This window comes from Callorhinchus milii, unplaced genomic scaffold (genome assembly GCF_018977255.1).
Source record: "Callorhinchus milii isolate IMCB2004 unplaced genomic scaffold, IMCB_Cmil_1.0 Scaffold3, whole genome shotgun sequence".
Lineage (NCBI taxonomy): Eukaryota > Metazoa > Chordata > Chondrichthyes > Chimaeriformes > Callorhinchidae > Callorhinchus > Callorhinchus milii.
In genome coordinates this window covers 88,908,382-88,928,292 of record NW_024704744.1, presented here as the reverse complement: position 1 = coordinate 88,928,292, position 19,911 = coordinate 88,908,382, and the positions used below count along the sequence as shown (strand labels likewise).

Sequence of the window (19,911 nt, the reverse complement as noted above, 5' to 3'; positions counted from 1 at the left end):
CAACATGATCAAACAGCTATTTGGTATGAGAGGGAGTGGAGGGGATTGTGTGTGTGTGGTGTATGTGTGGTGTGAGAGGAAGTACCTATGGCTCATTCACCCACCGATCAGGATCATAAGTCGGTTTTTCATCAGTGAGAGAGTGAACGAGCAAGAGAGGAAGCTTAAACACAATATTGCACAATATGTCAAAAAGATTCAAAGTGCATCACTAGTAATTATTATTATTAATTGTAATCAAACAGTATCTACCAGCACCATCAAAGTGCCGCAAACAGCAAGGAGGTGAATGAATCATTTCATGTATTAGACTGTTGGCCAGGAAAGTACTTGGGATTTTTAACATCCACCTAAAGGACAGCCAGTAGGATTTAATGTCTTATCTGAAGAACAGCACCTGTGTCAATGAAGTGCTCCCTCAGCATGCTGCAAGTGTCAGCCTGGACCAACATGGGACTTCAACCCACAACCTTCTGACCCAGAAGCGAATGTGCTAACAATTGAACCACTCTCACTCTCACGTTCTCATACTCACACTCACCTTATCACTCTCTCACCCTCTCTCTTGCTGATACCATTAACCTACCTGAGTGCTGTTTCTTCTTCCTCCCCACAGCGGCCCCGATGATTTCCAGGAGCGCCTCCTCCGAGGCTCCAGAACGCAGAGTATCTCGCAGAGAGACTTCAGCGTTCCCAAAGAGGCAAACCTGCCCAGACAGAGCACAAGGAGCATTGAACTGCCATTCAGCAACTGCTCCAAACCACAGTCAAGCCCCCTGTGCAGGAGCAACAGCTGGGCTTTAATCTCTGCAGATATCAGGGTTGGACGCTGTTTCCTTCAAGCTCAACAACAACAACGTGCATTTACACAGCACCCCTCATGCAGGGCAGCGAAACAGAGCGCTTGACAGTAGCGGAGAATGATGCCGAGGCGGGGGAGGGGGTGGTCATGGTCGAAGAGGAAGATCTTCAGGCACAACCTGAAGATGTGGAAGGAAGGGGCAAGGTGGAGGGACAGAGAGAGAGTGTTCCAGAGTTTCGGGGCATAGTGGCTGAAAGAGTGACCACCAATGGCGGTTCTGCTCAGGTATCAATCTCCTGTTATACGGCTCCTTTGGTCACAATATGGTTTGAGTCTGTGCCGGAGCCATGCCTGGGTCTCACACACACACAAGCACACAACTCTCTAACCTTTAGGTTGCCATCAGCAGTGATCCGCAGCCTATTGCAGGAACCACAGAAATGGTCAGACATAGAGGTGATGAAGCCAATCTGACCCTGGAAGTTGGGCACTTTGTAAGCCTGCAGGAGAGAAAGCATAATAATAATAATCCTTGCATTTGATATAGCATCTTCTAGACTTCTCAAAGTGCTTCACAGAATATACTGTAAAGTGAATTGACTGTATATTTTGTGGGCAAAACTTGGCAGCCATTGCCCACAGCAGTGTCCCACAATTGGATTGAGTGACCAAATTATTATTATATTTTTTATTATTTTTATATTTTTTGAAAGGATTATTACTCCCGAAAGCAATCTACCAATCGACTAACAACTTATTGCTAGGTAAACAGAGGCGTGTGGAACCTTAAGGTTTCACCCTGCCCGGGAATAGAACCCAGGTCCTCTCACTTGCGAGGCACGTGCTTTAACCACTGAGCTACTGGAATCCACATGAGATTCAGGACATTGTCTGCTCCTTTTCCCTCCTTTCTCTTTGTTTCACACTCCCTGTAACATTAATGCAAGGTGTATTTCTGGGTCAGAAGGTTGTAGGGGGGTTTCAAGCCCTAAGTCAGGACTCTGAGCTCACAGCCTAGGCTGATACAGTGAGTGGGAGAGCACTGTAATATCACAGAATAACAAAATGATGGGTTTATCAGCTACAATGAGGTTAAAACTGAGGTCCCGTCTGGTTGTTCAGATGGATGTTAAAAACTGCTCGAGGTTCAAGGAAGAGAAGGGAGTTTCTTCTGATGCCTAGCAGACTTCACTTCATGACTGTTTGTGTGGAATCTTTGTGATACAAATTAGCTGCCACATTTGTCTATAAATCAGTCACTACACTTGACAGGTATTATCTGTGAAGTGCTTCAAGACATTTGATATTGTATCACTCCGAAATGCTACCAGCCTGAAGGGACTCTGTAATGCAAGTTGTTGTATCAAAATGAGAGGATTATTATTTTGTTATCTGATAATGCACCTTATAATGTCAAAAACATTTGTGGAGTCCTGTAGCTCAGTGGTTAGAGCACTCGCTTTGCAAGTGAGAGACCTGAGTTCAATTCCCGGCAGAGGGCGAAACCTTGGGCAAGTTTCCTTACTCCACACAGAGCCTAATAATAATCCTCCAAAACCAAAAACAATAATAAATTGGTCATTTTCAATCTACGACTGTTTGTGGGACATTGCTGTGCGCAATTGGCTGCCGCGTTCTCCCACAAATATACAGTCAATTCACTTTACAGTGTGTTCTGTGAAGCGCTTTGGGACGTCCTCCCGACGTGAAAAGCGCTATATTAAATGCAAGGATTATTATTATTATAAAAGTGCTTTGACAGTTACTTGGCAGCACAGTGATTATTACATGGCCAAACCGAGCAGTTAATACATGTCACCAAGATCCCAGGTGAAAGCTGCATTATTCTGTTGAATACATTTGGCTGAGGGAGGAATTTGCCCAGGGCAATGGCAGAAACATCCTGCTCTCTTTCCAAGTAATGCCACGGAATCCTTAACATCCACCTGAACAGCCAGGTGGAACCAGCTAAACTTCCAGCCCAAGGTTCATGTAACCTTCCCTGTGCTGATCGCACAAGTGAGTCCTGCTCCCGGGTTTGCTTCTGTCTGTCCCCTACAATACACTGAAGAACAGCCACGTTTGGCAATTGGGTTTGTGGTGAAGCAACGAGCGCTCATACCAGCGGGTCAATCAATGGGTTGTCCCACCAGGGGCACTGCCAACCGTATGGCAATACATCCGAAGGATTAAAAAAGACTGTAAATGAGACCCCATTGACTTTCATGGGACTATTTCTTGAGGTCTCTACCCGCTGTGTTTTCAGTGCGAGAATGCAGGGTTCATGCTCACCTTGGCTGTGTCAGTGGTTCCCGAGGGCAGTTTCTGTAGATCAGGCCATTTCTGTCTGATGGTGTCCAGCATCTCCTGGTAGCTCACCAGCTTCTTAAAGTTCCAGCGGTTACCTAGTGAAACAGAACAGGGAAATAATGCACTCACTGTCAGCCTCCACCCTGCTCCAGAAGAGTGGCTGAACACCTTCCTGTCAGGGCAGCAGTCAGATCGTGCTCATGCCTTGGGGTCAGAGCATCACGGGTTTATTAGCACTTGACCAGGCAGAACAGAGTGACAGCTTACCCCCTCCTACCCAAAAGAGTGGAGTCGGGCGAGGCTTGGCTATGATGTGGACCTTTCTTCCATCGCCCCACTACCTGAATATACGCCAATGCTCAATGCTCGCGATACCTTGGAAAGACCCCGTCAGAAAGAGATGAATGACATTTTATTACTCGATTTGGCCTCTTTTCTCTAGAGAAGAGATGTTTAAGTGGGGACCTAATAGAAGTGTTTAAAATTATAAAAGGGTTTGATAAGGTTAACATAAATAGGCTGTTTCCACTGGTTGGGCTGTCCATAACCAGGGACACAAATATAATAGCGACTAGAGGATGTGCAAGAAAATTTAGCTTAACTCAGAGGGCAGTGAGATTGTGAAACTCTGGTGTGGACTGGTTAGACCGAGCAACCTGTTTCTGTGCTGCACGTTCTATCTACATCTTATATTCTACATCTAAATTAATATTGCCAAGTATTACTTTGTAGGCAAATGTAGCAGCCATTTTAAGCACAGCAACATTCCACAAATATCTATGAAGTGAATGACCAATTAATGTGGAGGACTATTGACCAGGGCACTGGGAGAAACTCTTCAGCACAAGAGACCAAACGGCCCATCCAGCCTATGCTGATGCTAGTTCCTCCATTGGAGCTCTCTACTCTAATCCCAACTTGTTGTTTCTCTCCAGTGTGCATTGCCCTCCCTTATGTTAAGAGTAAGGAAATCATTAAGTTATTTATGCACAGCACATGTATAAACATATTCGCACATTCAAAGCATGTACAGAGGCAGCACCAGACGCACACACACACACTCACTCACAAATACAGATATGTTGCACAATTTAACTCTACATAAAGTAGCATAGAGAGAAGAGAATCCATCTAATCTATCCGATCTCTAATCTATCCAATATCTGCCCCAGATGGCACTTTATAACATTCATGGAACATTTTGGTGGGACACTGATGTGTAGGTATCTAAATATATCAAATCCTTGCTTTTACATCTGTAGGATGTCTCAAAGCACTTCACAGGATTGACTGTAAAGTGTAGCAACTTCATTTTGTTGAGAAATACTGACCGTCAAAAGGCATGTACTCAATAAACCGCACGTCTAGCGGCTTCTCCTCTGTCAGTGACACAAAGTCCAGCAGCTCGTCCTCGTTCATGCCCCTCATCACCACACAGTTCACCTGGCAGAGCAAGTCCAAGATCTTACACACTCACCTTTACCACATGTCCCATTTCAGCAAGTGCCTTGCTGGGAATCTCAGGGGATTGCGACAGTTAATAATAATAATAATTGTTGTATTTGATATGGCGCCTTATCACGTCGTTGAGACATCTCAAAGCGCTTCACAGGATACAGAATCATAGAATTATACATCCCAGAAGGAGGCCATTCGGTTCATCGTGTCTGTGCCGGCTCTTTGAAAGAGCTACCAAAATTAATCCCACTCCTCCGCGCTCTCCCCATAGCCATGCAAACTTGTCCTCCCCAAATATCTATTCACTTCTCTCTAAAAGCTGTTATCGAATTGGCTTCCACCAGCCTTTCAGGCAATGCACTCCAGATCTGAACAACTCACTGTGTGAAAAAATGTTTTCTCAACTCCCTTCTGTTTCTTTTGACAACTATCTTAAATCTGTGTTCTCTGATTACCGACCCACCTACCAGTGGAAACAGTTTCTCCCTGTTCACTCTATCAAATCCCCTCAGAATTTTGAACACCTGTTAAATCTCCCCTTAACCTTCTCTGCTTCAAGGAGAATAATCCTGGCTTCTATAGTCTCGCCACATAACTTAAGTCCCTCATTCTTGGTACCATCCTGGTAAATCTCCTTTGCACCCTCTCCAATGCCTTGACATCCTTCCTTAAGTGTGGCGCCCAGACCTGAACACAGTCTCTAGCTGAGGCCTAACCAGTGTTTTATAAAGGGTCATCATAACTTCCTGACTTTGTATTTTATGCCCCTATTTAAAAAGCCAAGTATCCTATATGGTTTTTTAAAGTTTCATCTACCTGTCAGTGATATAGTGTAAAGTGAATTAACTGTACATTTTGTGGGTGAAACACGGCAGCCAATTGTGCACAGCAGTGTCCCACAAACAGTCGTGACCAAATTGCCTCAGGTTTCGCCCAGGAATCAGATCCGGGTTTCCTGGCTTGAGAGGCAAGCACACTAGGCTCTACGCCAATGAGCAAGGAATTAGCCAGGCAAACGAGAGAACACCCTGCTCCTCTTCCAAACAGCGCTGCGGCAGGATGAGAGACAATAGGAGAATTGTAGGAGAATGCAAGTTTAATCCATATAGAACAGGAATCCTTGCATTTGATGAAACACCTTTCACGCCGGGAGGATGTTCTCAAAGCGCTTCGCAAGATTTATTATAAAGTTTAGTGCTTTGAAGGCGAACGTGGCAGCCAATGCACACAGCAATGTCCCACACACAGCCAAGAGGTGAATGATCAATTTTATCTGGGGGATTGTTGGTCAGGACACCGAGAAAGAGAAATTCCCTTTTCTTTTTGATCAGCGCCATGTCATCTGTAATGCCACCCTGAGCAGACGGGACCTCAGTGTAACATCTCATCCAAAGGATGACACCTCTAAAAACGCAGCATTCCCAACATCAGTGTGTGATCTTGTCAGCCTAGACTATGTGATTTCAAAATCTGACGTGGGCTTGAACACGCAATCTTTTGACTCATAGGCGATTGTGCAACCAACTGAGCCAGGCCGACCGTTACTGTATAAAGAGCGAGTAGTCAGGCTCTGTCCACTCTTACCTTGACTGGATTGTAGCCCATTTCCACCGCTTTGTTGATCCCCTCCATCACCTTGTGAAACCCTGAATAAAAAGTAGATAAGAGTCACGTTCAGAGCTGTCAACTCCCGTGAGACAACAGCAGAGAAAACATGCAAAGTTCTGCATTACACTGCGCACTGGTAGTTTGCACCCAGCATGCTTACGGTACCTTATCACGGAGCATCTCAAAGCGCTTAACAGATAATTACTTTCAAGTGTACTGGCTGATTTTGTTGCCAAATGCAACAACTGAACCAGCAAGACCAGGTAAGGTGATTGATTGATTCGTTTGGAGGATTGTTAGCCAGGAAAGAGGAGAAACTCTCTTCTCTTTGTCCAAAGAGTTTAGATCTTTGACGTTTACTTCATGTTCTTCAGATTAACACCTGATGTGAAGAACGGGGCCTTTGAGAATGCACCACTCGAACACTGCAGCCTGGACCACACCTGCTATGCTTTGTCCATACAGATGGCTACCAGCAAACCCAAATACAGTGTTGCCTACCCTTCCTGATCCCAACCACCAGCTCGGATGCGGATCCCTGACTGTCCAGTGCCTTGGGACGTCCTCCTGACATGAAAGGTGCTATACACATGTAATTTGTTGTTGATGTTGCCTCACTCCCGTGGACTTGTATTAACTGAAACTACAGTGTAGCCGTCTTCCTGCAATGACCAGCCAGAATCCTGCATTAAACACTGTCAGACTTCTGTCTCAGCTTGTCTCTGACGTCATGTTAAGCTTGGTGCTCATATGCAGTATCAGCAGGTCACACCACTGATGTCATCTACAAAGGAAGAATGATTAGTGGCACTTCCGCTAATGCATGTCCAGCACATGTGCACATAGAGGAAGTGATGTGGACGGCGATCTGATTGCCTAGAAGTTAGGAAATTGAACCCGGCTGACAAAGTTCCCCTGTATCTATTTAGGATAACAATGCTGGCTCCCTCACACACCCTATGTACAGTCTCCTCTTCATACTCTTGTGAAAATATTTAAAATGACAAACCATCCCTTGCCTGGCTCAGATTAAAAACAAAACGTGAAATGTCAGCACTGCATGATCAGAACAGTATTTCCCAGCAGATTTCAGATCTTTGAATCCCATTTCACCTCATACTCCTTAATATCTTTACTTCACAGGTTTCGAACCATTTCTGTTAAACATCCCCAAATTATTCCAACTTCCCAGTATAAGGTCCTGGAGCAGTGGAATCTATGTTTTCACAACCCTCTTTGTAAACAAATGTTTTCTGATCCCCATTACTAAGCACCCTAGTTCCAATTTAAAGATTATACGCACTTGATTTGAGGTTAGTTTAATGTATCACATCCCTCTATATCAAACTGATCTGGAACATGAACTACAGAGCAAGGAAAGCGGCTCTTAAGAGTGTAACATATGGGGAATATATTGGAGAAGGGAGAGACAGAGAGGACTCGAGCAGCTCTCATGAGCATTGAGCAGTCATCAGTGGCTCAACACTGGCACCCAGTGGCACGATTGCATTTCCTCAACAGAATCAGGCTTCACACTGAAAAGAGATAAATTGCAGCCAGTTGGTTTTCAAAACCAATAGATCGAAAGTTCATCTAGTCTCAACTTGTTCATCTGTTTTATCTGTGGAAATTCTTACATCATCCTCATTTGGAAGTGGGTTTTCCAAGGTCCTTAAACAGAACCGGCTTCCAAATTAAGATTGAATTTAGTATTTGCCGCAATTGTGCGTCATCTGAACTTTGAGGACAAAACAGATTTACAGGCTAAAACTGGGTGAAATTTCAAACCTCTAAAAGTTTTCAAACTTTGTAAATAATAATAAAATAATAATCCTTACACTTGATATAAGGATTAGATTTTATTTTTTTTAAAAAAACGTGGTCACTCGATCCACTACTGTTTGTGGGACACTGCTGTGTGCAATTTGCTGCCACGTTTTGCCCACAAAATAAACAGTCAATTCACTGTACAGTATATTCTGGGAAGCGCTTTGAGACGTCTTGAAGACATGATAAGGCGCTATATCAAATGCAAGGATTATTATATTTCATTTTCACATCTCAAAAGGCTATATAATAAATAATAATCATTGCACTTGACATAGCGCCTTATCACGTCTTCTCAAAGTCTCAAAGCTCTTTACAGAATATACTATAAAGCGAATTGACTATTTTGTGGGCGAAATGCTGCAGCCAATTGCACACAGCAATGTCCCACAAATAGTAGTGGATTGAGTGACCAATTTATTTTTTTCGGATGGTGGGGGATTATTATCCCCAGAAAAGCGATCTGCCAATCAACTAACAACCAGGTTCCTACTTACTGCTAGGTAAACAGGCGTGTGGAGTAAGGAAACTTGCCCAACATTTCACAATGCTGGGAATCGAACCCAGGAATCGAACAATGCAAGTTGAGTGCTTTAACCACTGAGCTATAGAGTGCAAAATGGAGTGACTGTGTTTTGAGGGCGAATGAGAATAACTTAAACCCCAATGTCGTCATTGTCCTCCCATACCTCACAGTGACCCTGCCCAAGTCATGCCCACATGTAATCTACACTTCATGTTCTACCAATGCCCTCTCGCCATGACCTAAAAGTGCTCCAGCTTAATACTGGTGTGGGGAGCGGGGCATCCAACTCTCCCCTCCCCCAAGAAAGGTGCCTCCAGAAATGAGCAGAGACCAGTGTTAAGAAACACAGAGACGCTGCCCTCTCAGTACCTCTCCTTCGCACAATGAATTCAAAGCGAGCAGGAACCAAGGTGTCTAGGCTGATGTTAAGCAGGTTCAGGCCGGCCTCCTTCAGGCTGGGCAGCAGTCTGACCAGGTTGATACCGTTGGTGGTGACACCAATAGTCTTGAGACCTTCCAGCTTCCGTAGTTGAGCTGTTGAAAAAACAAAATAATTAATAATGGAAAAAGTCGCCCAGAAGTCACTGGACTGCTTTACCCTTTCTATTTGTTTTATTGCTGAGCGAGGTTACACCTGCTCATCCCCCAGTAACTTAATTAGAACAAAACGCTTTCCGCGAGAACAAGGGTTGTCCCCGAGAGGCAATTGGGTCACTGCACCCAAGGGTGTGAGTCTTAAGGGTGTGAGTGTTGGCAGCCACAAGGCAACTCAGTTCATGTGGAGGACACTCCCTTCTTGTTTCAAATGGTGTAACAGGATCCTTAATATTTGGTTGAAAAGAGGCCGACTGGTTTAATTCTTCATCCAAAGATGGCACCTCTGACAGTACAGCTCTCTCAGTTCTGCCAGCCTTTATATGAGCTCAACTTCTGATTCGAAAGTGACGAGTGCTGCCAATTGAGCTAAGGTCACGCCAGCACAGTGAGCTCAAGAGAAAGTGAGAAACAGAAATCATCCAGGCAGAATCTACACGTTTGTCCAAAAGGGCCCTAAATTCCATGTCACCTAGACCCGAGATAAGCCTATTTTCTCTTAAAATGTAAGATTGCACAGAACTGCGGGGAATTCTTCAATCGAATCTTAATTTGGAAGACAATTTTTCAGTTCTTAAAAAGAAACAACTTCCAAATTAAGACTCGATTTGAAACATATAGCACAATTCTGTGTCTTCAGGCTCGCTCCCAAGGGAATTTCTGAGCTTCAGAGAGCTCAGGAAATGGAGTTGAACAATAACCATCCCTGCATTCTCTCTTCTGAGTTCCTGGCCTGGTTTGAGAAGCTGGTTCTGTTGGGAGTTTGAGTTGCAATGAATTAACGGAGTGTTCGATGAATGGACGTGTTCTCTAACCTGAGGGACCTTATATTTTAAGAACCAGAGGACACAGCCTGCGATTGATGGGGGGCTAAATTCAGAACAAATCTGCGGTAACACTACTTCAGTGAGAAAGTAGTGAACTTATGGAACAGGCTCCCTAGGGAGAGGGTGGTAGCAGAAAATGTTTGTTTGAAAAATAAATTAGATAATTTCTGCTGGAAAATAATATCTGGAGATACAGTGTATAGTTTGGGACACAACATGTCAAGTGAGGATGGTGAAAAGCGAACTAGACGGACCTTGGTCTTCTTTTGCCTAGCAAGTTCTTAAGATAATCTTACAGACTAAAACTTATTTATTTATTTATTCCTTCTTACAGGAAAAACTGAGGCATCTTTAAATCTTCTTACACACAATCCTGCACACACCGCCTGGGTGATCTGAGGAATGAAAGCAAGCCGTAGCAGAGACTGCAGCTGCTTGGTGTCTTCACAACACAAACTGGCATCGACATACCAGCGAAACCCTGAGCCATTGAGGCAGCCTCTTCCAGGGTGAGAATCAGACACACAAGAGCAGTCACAGGGTGTCTCCCTCCTTCACAATAATACCAGGCCTCACACATTGCTAGGAAGATAAGAAACAGGGGCCTATCTGAAAACCACAATGCCTGTCATGCAAGAGAAGATGAAAAAAATAATGGGTTTAGGTTTGATTGGAGGCTTTTCTTTTCATTGCAGTTAGTGAGAGGACCTGGGTTTGATTCCCGGTCAGGGTGAAATGTTAGGGAATTTTCCTTACTCCACATTCACGCCTCTGTTTACCTAGCAGTAAGTAAGTTGTTAGTCGACTGGTGGATCACTTTTCCAGGGGTAATAATCACTTCAATATATAAATAAAAATAATAAGTTGGTCACTCAATCCATGACTGTTTGTGGGACACTGATGTGCACAATTGGCTGCCACAAAAATATGCAATCAAAATCACTTTACAGTAAGTTCTGTGAAGCGCTCTGAGACGTCTCAGAGACGTGATAAGGCGCTATATCAAATGTAAGGATTATTATTATTACTATTATATAATGAGTGAAGCTCTGTCAGCATGACAGTGCAGGGTGAATCTCCAGTGCAGTATTAGAGCAGAACTGCAACACTGGGAGTCTCTCCATCAAACAAGATATTACACTGATAACCCATCTCTTCAGACGGTAGTCAAAGATCCTGGGACAGCATTTGACGAAAGGACGGAGTTTCTCCCGGTTGTGTCGCAGCAGGCAGTTTGCACACAGCACTGTCCCATGAACAGCCATGGAGTAAACAACTCACTGACTGGGACACATGACTTACCCACGATGTCCACTACGTCAGGCCTGATGAGTGGCTCCCCTCCTGTCAGCCGGACTTTGTCCACTCCCTGCTTCACAAAGAGGCCGGCCAGTGTCACCACCTCCTTCACCGTCAGCATCTGTGCTCTGGGTGTCAGCTTGACCCCCTCCTCGGGCATGCAGTATTGACCTGTAGATATAAGTTCTGGATTTAACCTGGGTATAATTCAGCACTACCCGCTGCAGTCTCAAAGCCCCATCCCCCCACCACCACCCAACCAAGCACAAGAAAAACCAAAAGCAGTCAGTCAGCCCTTCTTCTTTGACCATGCCTACAGTCACCCTCGGCATCAAGCTCTGCGTGAAGGGTGCTAAATAAATGCAAGTTGTTGATGTTGTATGGACTGACCGACTGACTGGCTCGGTACTCACTAGTTACTGACTGACTGACTGACTGACTGAGGGGCTCATACTAACCAGCGATTGAGCCTGAAATTCTACAATCGAGTTAGCACCAACGGTTAAAGAGTAACTTACAACAACAACAACAAAATTACATTTATAGAGCGTCTTTCACGTCGGGAGGGGTGAGGGAAGGCAGAGAGGTGGGAGGGAGACCGAGACACGCTCGAAGAGAAGGGTCTTGAGACCGGCCTTGAAGGAGGCAAGCGAGGAGGTGAGGCAAAGGGACCGTGGGATGGAGTTCCAGAGTGTGGGGGCAGAGAGGCTGAAAGCCTGGCCACCAATGGTAGGGCGGGTTGGGTGGGAGACATGGAACAGGCCGGAGCCCGATAAATGGAGGGAGCGGGCAGGTTGGTAGGGAGACAGCAACTCAGGGAGGTAGGAGGGGGCAAGGCCATGGATGGCCTTAAAGGTGAGGATGATGATCTTGAACTCAATCCTCTGGGGGATGGGGAGTCAGTGGAGTCGGGCGAGGGTGGGAGTGATGGGGTCACGGAGCCTGGTGCGTGAGTTTGGATGATCTGCAGCTTGTGAAGGGAAGAGTTGGGAAGGCCGATGAGGAGGGAGTTCCCGTAATTGAGCCTTGAGGTGACGAATGCGTGGGTGAGGGCTTTGGCAGCTTGAGGGGTGAGGCAGTGGTGAAGTCTGGCAATGTTGCAGAAGTGGTGGTAGGCAGTGTCGGTCATGGCGCGGATGTGGGGGAGAAAGGACAGTTCAGGGTCAGGGAAGTTAAACTTACAGCGAAGGTTACACTTCTCTGTCAAGGAAATGCGGAGGTAGTTATGGTGCCTCCCAAAATGATCCGTCAAAAAAGCAGAAAATGGCAGTGGATCTTCGAGGAAGCGGCTCCGACCAGTCAGCAACAGCGGCTTCTGAATAAGGAGATACATCGTTATGGATCCCAATGAGGGGCCAGGGGGAATGGAGGAGAGAGAGATAGAGAGCTCTCCTAACCGTGTGTGTTGTCTGTGGTGGTGTGTGGTAGTGTGTGTGGGCTAATCTCTCCTCCCTCATCTGCATCCCCACCCTCCCTCCGCTTCATCTCCAATAAGACCCTGGCTGTCAATGATCTCATCCTCGATGAGAACACTGACATCATGGCCTCACAGAAACTTGGATCACCCCAGGTGACACCTTCCCCCTCACTGAGGCCACACCACCCGGCTACACCTACCACCATGTCCCAGGCCCCAACTGTCGTGGCGGTGATGTGGCTCTCATATCCAGGGCGTCACTTGCCCTATCCCTCTACTCTACCGGCTCGTTCCCCTCCATCGAACACCTTACCCTCTGCCATCCCTCCCATTTCTCGCTAAAAATTCTCCTAATTTACCACGCCCCAAATCCTCTCCCACCTTCATCTCTGACATCTCCACCCTCCTTGTTTCCCTCTGCCTCTGCTCCGACCGCCTCATTATCCTAGGCAACTTCAACCTCCACTTCAACCCCTCTTGCTCCACCTCCTCAGACTTCTCTCTCCTCTCCCCTCTCAATCTCTCCCTTCACATCCACTCTGCTACCCACACCCATGGTCACCCGCTCAAACTGGTGATCACCCGGGGCCTCAACGTCTCGGATGTCACCATCACTGACAAGCTCATCTCCCTCAACTCCCATATCCCTCTCCCCACTGCCTCCAAACCTACCACCATCTTCTACCGCCCATGGAAGAAGATCTTCCTGCAATCCCTCTCCGCTGCCCTAGAGTCCTCTGATCTCCTTCCCCTCTGGCCCACCTCTCGCAACAACCCATTCACTGCACTCACTCTTCTCCACAGCACCCTCTCCACCGCACTCAACGTCCTTGCCCCCCTCACCTCCCGAACTGCCTCCTATTGCTGATCCTCACCCTGGTTCACCAGCCACCTCCACTTGCTCAAGGGCCAGGTGCGGTCTGCCGAACACGCTTGGCTCAAATCTGGCCTAACGGTCCACCGCCACATCTGGCTGGACCGCGTCAAAACCTACCACTCCGCTCTCACCTCAACCAAATCATCCTCCTATTCCAGGTTAATCCTTGAGGCGAAGGGCAACCCCAGTCTCTTGTTCTCCACCACCAACCAGCTCCTTTGCCCTCCCCATCATGCCTCGCAAATTCTTTCCTCTGACTCTCACTGCGAGAAAATGCTGGACTTCCTTGAGTCCAAAATCGAGGGAATCCGCTCAGCTGCCACTGCCCTCCCAACTTCCACCACCTCCCTAACCCCACCCCACACACCTACCCATCTGACAACTACTCACCCCTCTTTCCACAACTTTGAACCTGTCACCCCCTCCTCTGTCTTCACCACCGTAACCTCCATGAAGTCCACCACCTGCTCCATGGACCTCATCCCCACCTCTCTCCTAAAATCCCAGCTCCACCTCCTTGCCCCACTACTCACCGACATCATTAACCTCTCCCTATCATCTAGCACTGTTCCTTTCCCCCATAAAGCAGCTACTATCACCCCCACCTTGAAGAAACCTTCCCTCGACCCGTCACAGCTATCCAGCTACCGGCCCATCTCAAATCTCCCTTTCCTATCTAAGGTCCTTGAGAGAGCCGTTGTCTTTCAGCTTTGCTCTTTCCTCTCCTCTCACTCCTCGGGCACTGGCAGCATCAGCCTCCACGGCTGCACACTCAACCTCACTAAGCCAGTCAGGAACCTGGGTATCTTGTTCGACCCTGAACTGTCCTTTCTCCACCACATCCACACCATGACCGGCACTGCCTACCACCACCTCCGCAATATTGCCAGACTCCACCATTCACCCCTCAGGCTGCCGAAACCCTCACCCACACATTTGTCACATCAAGGCTCAACTACGGGAACTCCCTCTTCATCGGCCTTCCCAACTCTTCCCTTCATAAGGTGCAGATGATCCAAAACTCTGCAGCTCATGTACTCTCGCGCACCAGGCTCTGCGGCCCCATCACCCCCACCCTCACCCGACTCCACTGGCTCCCCATCCCCCAGACGGCCAATTCAAGATCCTCGTCCTCAGTTTCAAGGCCATCCATGGCCTTGCCCCCTCCTACTTCTCTGACCTGCTAACTCCCTACCAACCTGCCCGCTCCCTCTGTTCAGCGGGCTCTGGCCTGCTCCATGTCTCCCACCCGACCCGTCCTACCATTGGTGGCCAAGCATTCAGCCTCTCTGCGCCCACACTCTGGAACTCCATCCCACGGTCCCTTCGCCTCGCTTCCTCCCTTGCCTCCTTCAAGGCCGGTCTCAAGACCCTTCTCTTCGATTGTGCCTTTGGTCGCCCTCCCACCTTTCTGCCTTCCCTCACCCCTACACCACCCCTCCCCCATGCTCAGGCCCCGACACCTGACTGTTCAGCGCTTTGAGACGTCCTCCCGACGTGAAAGGGGCTCTATAAATCGCCGACAATTAATAATAATAACAATAATCCTTGCATTTGATATGGCGCTTTTCACATCGGGAGGACATCCCAAAGCGCTTCACAGAACACACTGTAAAGTGAATTGACTGTATATTTGTGGGCGAATGCGGCAGCCAATTGCGCACAGCAATGTCCCACAAACAGTTGTAGATTGAAAATGACCAATTTATTATTGTTTTTGGTTTTGGAGGGATTATTATTAGGCTCTGTGTGGAGTAAGGAAACTTGCCCAAGGTTTCGCCCTCTGCCTGGAATTGAACTCAGGTCTCTCACTTGCAAAACGAGTGCTCTAACCACTGAGCTACAGGACTCCACACATGTGTGTGGGTGGTGTATGTGGTGTGTGGGTGTGTGTGTGTGGTGTGTTGTGTGTGGTATGGATGTGTGCTGTGCGTGTGTGGGTGTGTGGTGTGTGAGTGTGGTGTGCATGTGGGGTGCATGTGTGTGTTTTGAAGTGTGTGGTGTGTTTTGGTGTGTGTTTGTGTGTGTGTGCGTGTGGAGTGTATGCATGGTGTGTGTGTGGTATGCGTGTAGAGTGTGTGTGTGGTGTGGGTGGTGTGTGTGGTGCGTGTAGGTATGTAGGGGTGGTGTGTGTATGAAACCCTCATACACGCTTTCATTACATTGAGGCTTGACAATCAAACTCCTTGTTGTCGGCCTCACCAACTCTTCCCTCCATAGGCTGCAGATTATCCAGAACTCTGCAGCCCATGCCCATGTCCGCAACAGGCTCCGTGACCCTATCACCCCCATCCTCACCTGATTTCACTGGCTTCCCATCACATAGAGGATACAGTTCAAGATCCTGGTCCTCACCTTCAAGCCCCTTCATGTTCTTGTTCCTCCCTAGCTCTGCGACGTCTTAACCCCTTACCATTCTGCTCGCTCCCTCTGCTCAGCGGGCTTTGGCCTGCTTCACGTCCCCCGCCTCGCTCACCCCACTATTTGTGTGTATGGTATGTGTGGATATGTGGGGTGGTGTGTGTGTGGTGTATGTGTGGGTGATGTGTGTGGGTGGTGTGTGTGTGTGTGGGGGGGTGGTGGTGTGTGTGGTGTATTTGTGTGGCGTGTGTGGGTGTGTGTGGGGCATGTGTGGGGCATGTAGGTGACATGTGGATGGTATATAAGGGTGGTAACTCATGGTATAAGGTGGTAACTCATCCCCTTCATCCCTGGTATTAACCTAATAAATCTACGCTGCACCCCCTCCAAGGCAAGTACATCCTTCCAAAACTGCACACAGTATTCCAGGTGTGGTCTCACCAGGGCCCTACACAGTTGCAGCAAGACTTCCCTACTCTTATACTCTAATCCTTTCATACTGAATGCAAACATACCGTTCGCCTTCCTAATTGTTTGCTGCACCTGCAGACTAACTTTCTGTGATTGATGTACAAGGACACCCAAGTCCCTCTGGACGCTAACACATTCCAATCTCTCCCCTTCTGAAAAATAACCCGCTCTACTGTTTTTGCTACCTAGGTGGATGACTTCGCACTTCCCTACATTATACTTCATCTGCCACCTACCTGCCCAATCACCTAACCTATCTATGTCTCGCTGCATTTTTTTAATGTCGTCCTTTGTGTTGACACTTCCTCCTAGTTTTGTGTCATCCGCAAATTTAGATATATTAACTTCGATGTCCTCATATAGATCGTTGATGTAGATTGTAAATAGCTGAGGCCCAAGGACTGATCCTTGTGGCACTCCACTAGTCACATCCCGCCAATCTGAGAAGGACCCGTTTATCCCTACTCTTTGTTTCCCACCCGTTAACCATTCCCCAATCCACGTTAATAAGCTCCCACCAATTCCATGGGCCCTTATCTTTTGGACTAACCTTTTATGTGGCACCTTATCGAATGCCTTCTGGAAGTCCAAATAGACCATATCCACTGATTCACCCTTATCTAGTTTACTCGAAATATCCTCAAAAAACTCTATGAGATTTGTCTTGACTTCCCTTTTGTAAAGCCATGTTGACTTGGCCTAATTATATTGTGCTCCCCTAAATACCGCACTACCACATCCTTAATCAATGATTCTAACATTTTTCCTATCACTGATGTGAGACTAACTGGCCTATAGTTCCCCATCTTTTCCTTTCCACCTTTTTTTAAATAGTAGTGTGACATTTGCAATCTTCCAATCCATGGGGACTGTTCCAGAACCCAAGGAATTTTGGAAGATCAGATATAAGGCCTCCAACTATTTCATAAGCTCCTCTTTTAAAACCCTGGGATGCAAGCCATCTGGATCAGGGGATTTGTCACTTTTCAGTGCTAACAGTTTCCCTAACACCAATTCTCTACTAATGAACATTTCCCTAAGTTGCTCCCTGTCCTTAACCCCTTGGTGCATCTCTATTGTTGGTAGACTTGTTGTGTCTTCTAGGGTGAAGACAAATGCAAAGTACCCATTTAGGTACTCTGCCATGTCCTTATCCCCCCTTACAACTTCTCCCGTCTCTGGCTGAAGTGGACCTACATTTACCCTCACTAGCCTATTCCTCTTAATATATTGGTAAAAACTTTTACAATCAGACTTAATGTGGTGTGATGTATGTGTTTGTGTGTGTAGTATAGTGGTATGTGGTGTGTGTGTGTGGTATGTATGGGTGTGTGTGGGTCTTTGGATGTGTGTGTGGTGAGTGTGTGGGTGGTGTCGGGATGGTGTGTGTGGTGTGTGTGAGGGTAGTGTGTGGGGGTGGTGTGTGGGTGGGGTTGGTGTGTGTAGTGCATGTGTGATGTGTGTTTGTGGTGTGTGTGTGTGTGGTGTGGGTATGTGGGGTTGGTGTTGGACTGGTATGGTGGTGTCGGGGTGCTGTGTGCTGTGTGGTGTGAGTGGGTGGTGTGGGAGTGCATGTGTGGGTGTGTGTGTGGGTGTTTGGCGGTGGTGTTAGGGTGGTGTGTGCTGTGTGTGGATTTGTGCTTGATGTGTGTGGGTGTGTGTGCTATGTGTGTGGTATGTGTGGGGGTGGTGTGTGTAGTGCGTGCGTGGTGTGTCTGTGGTGGGTGTGGATGTGTGTGTGGTGTGGGTGTGGTATCGGGCTGGTATGTTGGTGTTTGGTGATGCAGGTGGGGTGTGTGTGTGGTGTCAGGTTGATGTGTGGTGTGTGGACTGCCTGTGTGTGTGGATGGTGTGGGGGTGGTGTGTGTGGGTGTGTGATGTGTGTGGATGTATGTGTGAGGGTGATGTGTGGAGGTGGTGTGTGTGTGCTGTGTGTGTGTGGTGTGGTCTGTGTGTGTAGTGTGTGTGTGTGTGGTGTGTGGGTCATGTGTGTGTGGTGTGTTTGGTGCATGTGTGGTGTGTGTTTGTGGTGTGTGGATGTGTGCGAAGTGTGTGGTGGTGTGTGTGATGTGTGTGTGGGGTGTATGGGGGGGTAGTGTGGGAGTAGTATGCGTGGTGCGTGTTTGTGGTATGTGTGGATGCATGTGTGGCGTGTGTGGATGTGTGTGTCGTGTGTGGGGGTAGTGTGAGAGTTGTGTCTAGGTAGTGTGTGTGGTGTGAGTGAGGGTGTGTGGGGGTGGTATTGGGTTGGTGTGTGTTGTGTTTGTTGTGTGTGGTGTGTGTGGATGTGTGTGAGGTGTGGGTGGTGGTGTGTGTGATGTGTGTGTGGGTTGTGTGCTGGAGTGGTGTGGGAGTGGCTGGTGTGGGGCTGGTATGTGTGGTGTGTGTGGAGGTGGTGTGTGGTGTGGGTGGTGTGTGGAGCAGGTGTATATAGTATGTTTGGGTGGTGTGTGTGTAGGGGTGATGTGTGGAGGTGGTTTGTGTGTGGTGTATGTGGGGTGGTGTGTGGGGTGTGTGTGTGGGTGGTGTGCCTGTGTGGTGTTTGTGTTGTGTGTGGATGTGTATGTGGTGTGTGTGTGGTGTGGTCTTGTGGGTATGGTGTACTTGGTGCATGTGTGGTGTGTGTTTGTGGTGTGTGTGGATGTGCGTGTGGGTGGTTTGTGGTGAGTGTGGATGGTGTGTGTGGGGGTGGTGTGTGGGGGTGGTGTGTGGAGGTGGTGTGTGGAGGTGGTGTGTGTGTAGTGTGTGTGGTATGTGTGTGTGGTGTGCGTGATTTGTGTGGTGTGTGGATGAGGTGTGTGGTGTGTGTGGGAGTGGTGTATGGATGGAGGTGTTGTGCGTGTGGTATGGGGGTGGTGTGTGTGGTGCGTGTGTAGCGTGTGTGGATGTGTGTTGTGTGTGCGTGTTGTGGGGGTGGTGTGTGGATGGTATGTGTGGGTGTGTGTGTGCTGTGTGTGGATGTGTGTGGGTAGTGTGTGTAGGGGTGGTGTGTGTGATGTGTGTGGGGGTGGTGTGTATGGTGAGTGTGTGTGGTGTGTCTGTGGAGGTGGTGTAGGTAGTGGGTTGTGTGTTCTTTTTGTATGTGTGTGGTGTGTTGTAGGTGTGTGTGGGGTGTGTGATGTATGTGTGTGGAGTGTGTGGGAGTGGTGTGTGGGTGTTGTGTGTGTGGGTGGGGGTGGTGTGTATGGTACATGTGTGGTGTGTGTTTGTGGTGTGTGTGGATGTGTGTGTGGTGTGTGGATGTGGGGTGTATGGTGAATGTGTGTGGTGTGTGTGTGTGGTGTGTGTGGATGTGTGTGTGGTTTGTGTGGTGTGGGTGTGTGATGGTGGTATCGGGCTAGTACGGTGGTGTGTGTGTGCGTGACGGTGGTGTACTTGGTGGTGTGTGGTGAGTGTGGTGTGTGTTTGTGGTGTGTGTGGATGTTGTGTGTGGTGTGTGTGATGTGTGTGGGGGTGCTGTGGGAGTGGTGTGTGTGGTGCGTGTTTGTGATATGTGTGAATGGGTGTGTGGTGTGTGTGAATGTGTGTGGTGTG

The 19,911-nt window shown here is 47.8% G+C and overlaps 1 protein-coding gene across 3 annotated transcripts in view; it reads right to left on the bottom strand.

Annotated features, from left to right (window-relative positions):
- The window catches only part of mocs1 (molybdenum cofactor synthesis 1), a 37,168-nt gene that overhangs the window by 3,483 nt on the left and 13,774 nt on the right, over positions 1 to 19,911 (bottom strand). For 2 of the 3 annotated variants that reach the window (XM_042333522.1, XM_042333524.1), the window contains exons 2-9: positions 12,434 to 12,566; positions 11,255 to 11,422; positions 8,901 to 9,065; positions 6,155 to 6,216; positions 4,444 to 4,555; positions 3,095 to 3,207; positions 1,192 to 1,302; positions 587 to 707 (exon numbers count right to left, since the gene is read on the bottom strand). In XM_042333522.1, coding sequence (XP_042189456.1) covers positions 587 to 707; positions 1,192 to 1,302; positions 3,095 to 3,207; positions 4,444 to 4,555; positions 6,155 to 6,216; positions 8,901 to 9,065; positions 11,255 to 11,422; positions 12,434 to 12,566 — 985 coding nt within the window. The remainder of the gene's footprint in view (positions 1 to 586; positions 708 to 1,191; positions 1,303 to 3,094; positions 3,208 to 4,443; positions 4,556 to 6,154; positions 6,217 to 8,900; positions 9,066 to 11,254; positions 11,423 to 12,433; positions 12,567 to 19,911) is intronic. The other variant, XM_042333523.1, reaches the window with a different exon arrangement.